This window comes from Motacilla alba, chromosome 2, assembly GCF_015832195.1.
Source record: "Motacilla alba alba isolate MOTALB_02 chromosome 2, Motacilla_alba_V1.0_pri, whole genome shotgun sequence".
Classification (NCBI taxonomy): domain Eukaryota; kingdom Metazoa; phylum Chordata; class Aves; order Passeriformes; family Motacillidae; genus Motacilla; species Motacilla alba.
In genome coordinates this window covers 38,726,677-38,736,865 of record NC_052017.1, presented here as the reverse complement: position 1 = coordinate 38,736,865, position 10,189 = coordinate 38,726,677, and the positions used below count along the sequence as shown (strand labels likewise).

The window sequence follows — 10,189 nt, the reverse complement described above, 5'->3', positions numbered from 1 at the left end:
GCAGAGGGTATTGCTGAATTTTGTATTTTGCCTTTTATATTGCATGTAATCCAGATTCTCATTCATTGTACTGTCACTGTTAATTAACATAAGGTAAGAGATTTGTTGGTATTTTCCCTGACAGCAAACTCACATACTCTGTCTTGCTTGTATGCTTTCACATTTTCCCTTTGCTAATATATCATTTTACTTTCATGCTTATTATTCATTAATCTGTTCTGGGCTGCGTTCTATGAATTCAGCTTCTGAAATAGTCTTAATCATTCTCCAGCAGATGATTCTCCAATCATTTTTCACAACAGCCTCTTTAACTTTCTATTCAGTAAAGACAGCAAATGCAGTAATTATGCTGTTCAATATCAGCATTCGGACCATTTGTGTAAATAAAGAGATTTTAGGGTACAGTTCAGCCTCATGATAGACCTTTAATAAGCTCATTCCAGAATGAAATTTACTTAGAGTGCAGCTACTTTTTATGTCGCTTATTTTAAATCTAGTTTAAGTGGAGTTACTTTGCCTCCACTTACATAGGTTAAAGGTTAAGACTGACAATTTCAAAAAGAACATTGGTAAAAATTCTCCTAATGAACTAACCCACCAACGGGAATATCAAACTTCACTCACATATGCGCTATCAATCAAGCCACTATTTGGCTAAGATGCTTGGCTGGCGCCAGAATGCTGCTGTGTCCTTCCGCTCCTCACCAGAGAAGCAGGCTCGCAGCAGCTAGCCCCAACACAGCCAGCACTGGGGGGCACTCTCCCCAACCTCGCAGGATCTGGACGGCACCTAGCTGGAATGGCAAGAGGCAGCGGCGGCAAGAGAAAAAGAGAGCTGACTCTGTCTGGGGGCAAAGTCCAGACTTATTAAACTCCGGGGAAACCAACCGAGCGAAGTCCAGAAACAGGGAGTGCAAGGGATTATAAGGAGGGAGGAAACTGGGGCGGAGCCAATTCCATGGCCAATGGGAAGCAGGGCGGCATGGAAAGGCAAGGGAAGGACATTGAGAAGGACCAATGGACATGACGTGTGGGAGGGACCCTGGCCTCTGAACCAATCACTCAACAGCTAAAACAGACACTTCCAGAAGAAGGGGAGGAGCTGCCAAGTGATGGACAAAGGGCCAGGGAGGGATTAGGGGAGCGACTAAGCAAGAACAGATAACAACAGGGGAGGAGACAGGGGGATTGACATGTCACAGGCAGTAAGGGAGAACCATGGCAGAACCAAGTAACAGGGGGTGTCCAGAACATACTAAACGTGAACTTAATTCATATATAAAACAGTAACACACCACAACACCAGAAGGAATAAACAAAGTCCTTTACTTTTGCTTTGCAAAACTTCACCCTCATCAATATGTTAGCTTTAGGTATAGTTTATTGTTCCTGTTCTCTCAGATTTATTTCTTGAAGACAATTTTTTCCTAAAAGAAGCCATGTTTGACAAATTTTGCTAGTTCTACTTTTCCACTTTGGCCGAAAAAACAGGTATTTCCCAAGATACTTATTCCTTTCTGTATAACTATTTTTGAAATCTTCAGTGCCATACTCGAATATACCTTACTATGCTTGTACATGATTTCAGAACTCAACAGGTCATGGCCTACTAATTCTATCCCTGTGCCACATGGAAGATGTACAGGCCATGCTGTATGCATCCTTCAGTGTTAACTTATGGCCAACAAGGAAACACAACAAATAGAAATGAATAAAAATGAAAAGAAAATGAACCAGTGCCAGAAATCTTATGACTGTCTGTCTGTATTATTGTCCCCTGACTATCACTTGTGTAGAAGAATTATGATATTTGAGAAAACTCACCATGAGGAAGAAGGCAGAATTCTATATGGAGCAGGTAACAAGGGGGGACTCAGTCATAAACTTTGTATTACCATGCAGTTAATTCATCAGGTGTGGCATCCTAGCTTGCTAGCCAGCCTCTGTTTTGTACAAAAGATTCCAAACAATTTCTTTGTCACATGCATAGAAAAATCTTTTCTAACATAGTTTAACCATGTCTCCTGCTCTAGTCAAGAACAAAAACTTCTTCATCACACAAAGAATATTTTTTTTTAATTTTTATTAAAATAAGTGAAAGAAGTTCCCTCTTTCTAAAAGAGCTACTCGGATAAATGTTAGGGTGAATTAAGTTCTTATGTATCAAATGAGCAACTCTCAAAGCTGAAAAAATACTACAGAACACACGAGAGATATCAGTACAGAAAATCATAATTGGTGCAATTTTTTCACACCATTGACAGCATAAATTAAACACTTGCAAAGCACAAAGTTGCATTAGTGCCACCAAAGCCAAATGAATTTGTGAGGGCTATACGGCGTTTGTCAGTCTTCCACTCCTGAGCTGTCAATGGAACATAATTGAGGTCAAACTCTGCCTCTGTTTTCTGCAAGTTTAGAGTAGGTGGCAAAATCCCATGGTAACAGGACAGTGCAGTAAAAGCTGCTTCAATAGCTCCTGCAGCCCCCAAAAGATGTCCTGTTGCTCCTTTTGTTGAGGAAACTGCAATATTACGTGAGTGATCTTTAAAAAGTCTCTTGATTGCTTGATTCTCAGCAGCATCTCCTAGAGGTGTAGAAGTTGCATGTGCATTGACATATGTCACATCTTCAGGTTTGATCCCAGAATCCTTTATTGCTGCAGACATGCACCTAAGGAAAAGAAGACAACAGAATGCTGATTTGCCCAAACTATTTTTGTCAAATGTACAAACAGAAAGAAAAAGTATAGGTTGTTTTAAAATATTTATCAAGTGTGAAAATCTGCTTTAGCAGAGATGTAAATGACAAGAAGTTAACTTATCTAACTAAGCACATTAGCATCTACATTAGGTGCCAGAGGAAGACAATACAATTGAGGCCCACTATAAAATCAGACTTGCAGTTAAAAATTCCACAGCTAGGAAAAATACAAAGAAGAAGAAAAGAAGATATGAAAATCAGTCTCTACAGACTACATTAATGTATCAAATAACCTTTTCACTGTAAAATTTGAAAACATTTGAGAGAGAAATAACTACCGATATTATTACAAAAATTTAGATATGCACTCCCCAACAAAAATACTGGGAAATGAAAGGAAAAAATCTGCAGCCATCCTCCACGTGAACTTCTTTTGCACGCTGTCCAGAGACTAGAAAATGTCAAGGAGATAGCACAAATCCCTGTATTTCATTTTATAATGAAATTTACTGAAAGTCACACTCTTCAACCCCTGGCATGGTATGTTTTGTTTGACTCTGATGACTTGGGCACTGTGACTGCCTCTTTAAACGTGATTTTCTATGAAAACCATTGAAGGATCAACACAGCTCCATACTGCAATTTCTCATAGATTTCCCTCAAAGATTAATCAGGTATCTCTCCTTGCACTTAACAACAAAGCACCTCTGAGCAAAAGACCACTGACTCTTTTGAAATTTATGAAGAAAAAGGAAATAAAAGGAAGCTGAAAAACAGATAGCACAGGCTTCTGGACAAATTTAAATGTCTCTACTACAGCCTTCTACCCTTAGAAGCATCCAGCTTACCTTAGGGTGGAGGCCACTGACACTCACTGTCACTAGATAGTGAGCCAATATTCAGGCAAAAGAGATTACTGATAACTATGTGATATATTAATTTAGTTAAATACATTATCTGCAATGAACTTATTCACTTAAAAAGATACCAGATTACTTGTGTAGGACACTCTTTATATCCACACTTCTGAGCCTGGCTTTGCCTCTCCTTTCCTGCTGGTTTATTCCAACATACGTATTGGCCTCCAAAAGAAGCAGTTATTAGAAGATGGCAAAAAATATATTCCTCTGATTTTTTTTGGTGTGGCAAATAAAATTCCTACAGGAAAGTGAGATAAGCACATACATTCCAGATTTAATTCATATACCACTGCAGTAACGAATTACTGGCTTGAAGACAGTATTAAAATGTATCATCTTATCTCAAGGGTGGAAATGCTCAACATTTTGGAGATTCCCAGATTAACTTTCAACTCTTCCTACTGTGGATTTAATTTATATGCAACCGCAACTCTTCCTACTGTGGATTTAATTTATATGCTACTGCAATCATAAAATACACAAAAATCCTATTATAACATATTGCCATATCATCTCAAGGTTAAACAAGTCTGAAAATATGAGATAAGACACTCCTGATTACTCATCCCACACCTAAGTCTGCAGAACAATTAAATATTGAATAAAAGAGCATCAATGGAAACACAGTATATTTACAGTTCTAGAAAAATCTGTTAACCTTATAAAGATGCAAACACAGCTTTACAATACCATGCAGAAGTTTGATCTATTTGTGCAGTGATATATTGAATTTTGGTACTAAATATTCATATACATTCAGAATAAGGCAAACTAAATCTTTACTAAAGATTTCAATGCCAGCAATAGTGCTCACCCTACATGAAGCTCTCCAACTTACACATGTCATTTAGCTGACAATTTAATTAGGCCAATTATAATGATTAGATGAGTATCATCTACTTGTGAACTGGTTTTGATGAGATAAACATTGATGAAGCTTTACCACCTCCCTAAACAGTACTAAAGTGTATTTCTGCTATGCTCCTTCACCAACACTCTTAGCTGTATTTGAATGAAGTACTGAATATTCTAACCAACTAGATCTTCTAAGTGCTCTGCAGCTTTCATCACCTGAGATTTCTTGCAACAAATAACAAGCTTTTGCAGGGGGGTGGGGGTCTATTTTCTCAATGGAAAAAGAGTGAAGGAGAACCTCAAAAGATTCTATCTCACCACAAACATCTTAAAAAGAGGTTTCCATTAAGACTTATTTATATGAACAGCTGTATGCACCAAAGGAAAAATGTTTTCACACAGAGGAAGCTTTCACAACTCTATGGAAAAAGGTTGATTCTACCGAGAACTGGCCTTCACTCTCCTACTAAAAAAAGAGAATTGGGGCACAACGTTACCAGAAGCTCTTTCATTTTTCAGATTTTCAAGCTTTTGGAATATTAATTCAAGACTGAACATCTCTTCTCTACAAAAAATATACAATGACACAAACAAATGTACCCACTACAATTAACATATGAAATAGCTATTACAATCAACATAGAGTTCTTACCTGAATGCACCATCTCCCTCGGGATTAGGTGCTGTTATGTGGCAAGCATCACCGGACAGTCCATAACCCAAAACTTCCGCATAGATCCTAGCACCTCTTTGTACAGCATGTTCATACTCTTCCAAGACCAGCACAGCAGCACCCTCTCCCATTACAAACCCCTCCCTCTGCGAATCAAAGGGTCGACACGCTGTTTTAGGGCTCGAGTTAAAACTCGTGCTGAGGGCCCGGGCTCTTGCAAATCCAGCCAAAGACAAAGGACTAATGCAAGCTTCAGTCCCTCCAGCCAACATGACATCAGCATCACCAGCAGCAATGAATCTAAAGGAGTCTCCAACTGCATGTGCACCTGTGGTACAAGCGGTCGACACAGCATGATTCGGCCCTTTCAGTTGGTATTTAATGCTGATATGGCCTGCTGCCATATTGACCAAAATCTTCGGGACAAAAAAAGGGCTGACCTTATTGTAACCCTTTGTTTTAAATAAGGCAGCTGTGTCAGAAATTTCTTCCAGTGGAACCATTCCCATCCCAATTGCCACACCGGCAGTTAAGCGGTCCTGTTCAGACTGGGGAGACCAGCCAGAGTCCTTCATTGCAAGCTCTGCTGCACCGATGGCCATCACGGTGGCAGAACTCATGGATTTGATCTCTGACTTTGACACAAAGCTTTCTTCACTGAACTCACCCTCCTTGTTTCCCCTTGGCACACACGCAGCCACTCTACATGGGATGCCTGCATATTCTTCCCCATCTAGTGATGTAATCCCACTGCCTCCTTCCAGAAGGTGCTTCCACACAAACTGAGTCCCCACACCAAGAGGGGACACTAAGCCAATACCTGTAACAACTACTTTCCTTCGACATGCAGGCAGTGACTTGCTGAAAGCCCTTCTGTGGTTTTGTAAATGTAGATTTAAATTCAGACTCCGGAGATGAAGATTTGCAATCTTTAACAGATCCCACGAGCACTGTGAGAACATGGTGGCAATAATCAAGCACATTCCTGTAAATGGAGTGGGGTGGAGGGGGTGGGGAAAGACAAACACAACAATAAAGCCGACAATGTGGAAAACAGTCCAAGAACATTAAATTAATAATCTGCTTTTTACTTGACAGCCTGTCTTCAACCCTGAAGAAAGGGATATAGTTTCTGTGTCTGTAACGAGGAATAGTATGAGTTATGGCAGACAATGGCAAAGAAACATTCACTTTGGGAGTGCCTCCAGTCAGCTCCTCTAGCTTAAGCTGCTGATGAATATGACTTTGCACCACTGTGGACTGCAAAGCACTCTCTGGTTTTGCTGCAAAATTTCCCCTGGAGCTTTAACCACCAGCTGGCTGGAGGCAGAAACAATGAGCATTAACAGCTTCATTCTTCTGAGGGAAAAAGTGTGTGTTCACCAGAAAGTGTATGTTCCACCATTACCAAGTTGAGGATATTGTCATCTCAAACTTCATGTCTGGCAGAACAGTCTAGAAGCCTCAAACAGGAGTCAATAAACTTGTCCTGGTTCTACTACTAATGTAATTACACCTCCAGGACAAGGCTCCTCTTTCCACCTCCACGAACCCTTTATCAGCCTTCGGTTATTACACTGTCAGCAGACAGTACCTCAAGTAGCTTGAGCAAGATGTGGAGCACAGCACCACCTCTGTTGAAGGCAACATCCAGACCCTGCATCACAAGAGGCACAGCAAGTAATGGCAGAAGGCCTCTGCGGAGAACAAGTACTTGAGGAAGGACCAGAGGACTATGCCAAGCAGCGATGGTGCTGTACTGTACTGCAGTCCCTTTTCCTTGCCTTGGCCACTGCCAGTCCAGAGCCAGTCTGACTGCACACATCTGACACACGGGAGCAGGGCAGAGGCTGCAGTACAGCTCTGCCAACACTACAGCACAGGCTTCAACAGGTGGCCTGCTTTTTGCCTGGTCCAAAGAACAACTTGGCATCCCCAGCTCTTTGGAAAAATGGAGAGAGCTGTATGAAGACCATAAGGGGCTGCTGGGCACTCCTGCTAAAATACCCAGACCTGTGGCAGCACCAGGGCACAGCAGCGTTACTAAAATATATCATGGAATCACAGAAAGGCCTGGGCTGGAAGGGACCTTAAAGATCAACCCCTTCCAACAATCCCTGCCATGGGCACAGACACCTTTCACTAGACCAGGCAGCAGAGACCAGCATCCAGCCTGGTCAAGAACACTTGGGATAGGAAATTAAACCAGTAAACAATCACATATTATATTTTATACATATTTTATGCAAATATTAAATTGAATTATTTAAAAAGTATTTTTAAAAGAGCCTCTTTTAAATCCTGACCCAAATTGGCCATTTCAGTTTTTTATGCCACTTAGCCTGGACTTTATAAAAGAGGTAGTATGTGTGTATACATGTATAAAAAAATATATATCATAATATATTATGTATTATATAATGCAAGTTATATATATAAATAACATTGTATATATAAGATACAATATAAAACACATCTGTAGTCATTTTATATGCATATTTACAGAGTATAATGTATAACATATGTATGTTCTATAGACACACTACATGATATATATTGTATACCACATACAATGTGTAAGATAATGTATTTTATACATATTATTATACACGCGTATAACAATGCATAAGATAACATATTTTATCAGTGTGTATATACATATATACAGAGTATAATGTATAACATACATATGTTCTGTAGATACACTAGATGATATATATTGTATACCATACACAATGTGTAAGATAACGTATTTTATACATATTATTATACACGCATATAATAATGTATAACATATTTTATCAGTGTGATAACATATTTTATCAGATATCATATTTTATCAGTGTGATATATATATATATATATATATATATATATATATATATATATCCATATGCTCATGTAATATAACCGCCCATATGCTCATGTAATACAACTGCAGAGCTGTGTAAGGCAGCTCGTCCCGCAGCCTCACGCAGCCTTTACTGGTCCTGTCCGACCCAACAACGCCCGATACCTGCTGTGCGGGAAAACCAGGCGCAGGATTATTTCCCCCGGGAACAAGCGCTACCGAACACCCCCAGCTGTTTCAAGGGCAATGACTACTTTTGATGTGTAAACCAGGAGCCAAACTCCAGCCCCACCACACCGCCGAGCGCCGCCATTGCCGGCCAGGCCCGCCCTGCTGGGGGCGGCGCTCCCCCCGGCCTGTGCTGAAACCCCCGCCTCCCGCCGCACCTCCGCCGGCCGCGCTCCCCCCCGCCCGGCGATGGTTCGCTCTGCCTTTCTCTCCCGTTCCGACGGGGAGAGGCCGCACCACTCCACAGGCGCGGGGGGAAAGAAGCGGGTACGCGCGGCCCACGGCGCTTCCTCCCGCCTGGCCCCGCCCCGCGGGCGGCGCTGTGGGCAGGCGGGCAGCGTGATCGTGTGAATCGCCCAGAGAGCAGGAAAAGGTGATGAAACTATTTCCTTCCTGAGCCACGTATTTCAATCGCGCAAAGGAGGAGTTAAAAAACAAAAACAAAAACAACCCACAAAATACAAACGTAAAAGCCTTCAAACAAACACTCTGGTAGAGTAATAGGCAAAACCTTATCCCGGACAGACTACCACGGCAGAGCAAAAAATGTTTGTCATACTCTCATCAACAGACATGAATTAGTTACATTGTGAGCTTGCTTGTTAGGGGATACCTTTATATAATTTCGGTCAACAGCAATAAGAGAACTGAAATGAATTTACCCCCACACAATAATGTCTATTAGCTGCAAACACACAGCTACCTAAAAATACAAACTGTAGCACAGTAATGAGGCACATACTGCAGGAAAAAGGAAAAAAAGAAAAGCCAAAAAGGACATAAATGCACTATTTAATAAAGAAAAAAAGTGCAATTTTTTAAAAATAAAGAGTCTGTTTTTAATTTGGAAATTAAATTCCTTGGGCATTTAATGTGTTAATGATTTGTTGGAAGTTGGCACTTGGTTTTCTAAATTTTTCACACTGCTTGCCTATGAGCACTTCCAAAGCATTGTTTACAAATGCCATACTGAGATGCATTATGTATTTATACGCATACATATATAGCAATTTAGTTAATCTTTGTATTTCCTAAGGCAGCCAACATTGAGAGTCACATGTCTACATGAAAAGGAAAGGAAAATGGAATGGAAATTAAAAGCTGAAGTAGCAGCCAAGGAATATGGCATCATCTTAAATTAAAATTTTATTACTTTGGTACCAGTTCTTGAGGGCCGAAATAGTAACACTTTAACTATGCTAGTAGGAATTATAAATGTAGTCTCAGCAAAAGTGAACTGCCCTGTGTTAAATCTCAGCGTTTGTGAGGGATATGTACCACTGTCTTAAAAAAAGTCATAGAAGCTGAGCAGTGACCTGTCAGAAGCAGGCAGCAGAGCCACAGTGTGATATCACCCACAAAAATCGGAAGGCAGCTTGAATTTTAAAGACCTCTCTTGCTTGGAACTCTTTAAATCTGCATTCCTAGTAAAGCAAATCTCCACAGGCCTTTGTGTCCAAGGTTCTTCATCACAATTCTTTCAGTAGGAGCACAAACCAGATGTCTAGAAGAAGAAGACCAGGGTTTTTTTTTTGCTTCTCCGGGACAAACTGTGAGTAGTGCAGGGCAGATGTCGCAGAGGGGGCGAGTTGCTGCAGTGACATTCCTGCTTAGGCAGCCCTGGTGACCTGGAGGTGTGGCACCTTCAGTACTGTCAAACCAGGGCGGTACAAAAGGGGATTTATATCCTTAATGACGTTACTGCCAGCCAAGGTGCTCCCCATGTTGCAAAAATATGGAATAGGTAAACATTTTCTTAAGAAATTATGCTCTTTGATCTTTGTATACTTTCAAGCCCAATCAACCAGAAAGGAGATTTAATCAAGCTCTAAGTTATGTCCAGGTGTTAGAAAGACAAATTGCTTGTCGGTAGAATGTTTTTTTAGGGCTCCACGTTTCAGTGAAATCGCACCTCAAAGAGGTGGAGGTTTACAAAGCTTGGGAAGAAGGACGTACCAC

The 10,189-nt window shown here is 40.7% G+C and overlaps 1 protein-coding gene across 2 annotated transcripts; it reads right to left on the bottom strand.

Annotated features, from left to right (window-relative positions):
- Window positions 1-2,068: 2,068 nt before the first annotated feature.
- Window positions 2,069-8,532, bottom strand: OXSM (3-oxoacyl-ACP synthase, mitochondrial). 2 transcript variants are annotated; one of them, XM_038129554.1, is made up of 3 exons: window positions 8,389-8,532; window positions 5,131-6,136; window positions 2,069-2,673 (listed from the first exon to the last, which is right to left on the bottom strand). In XM_038129554.1, exons 2-3 carry the CDS (start codon window positions 6,132-6,134, stop codon window positions 2,271-2,273), a joined length of 1,407 nt encoding a protein of 468 aa, XP_037985482.1. In that variant the 5' UTR covers window positions 6,135-6,136; window positions 8,389-8,532; the 3' UTR covers window positions 2,069-2,270. The 2 variants fall into 2 exon arrangements, with proteins under 2 accessions (XP_037985482.1, XP_037985481.1); XM_038129553.1 differs by lacking the exon at window positions 8,389-8,532 and adding an exon at window positions 8,168-8,355.
- Between the last annotated feature and the right edge of the window lie 1,657 nt (window positions 8,533-10,189).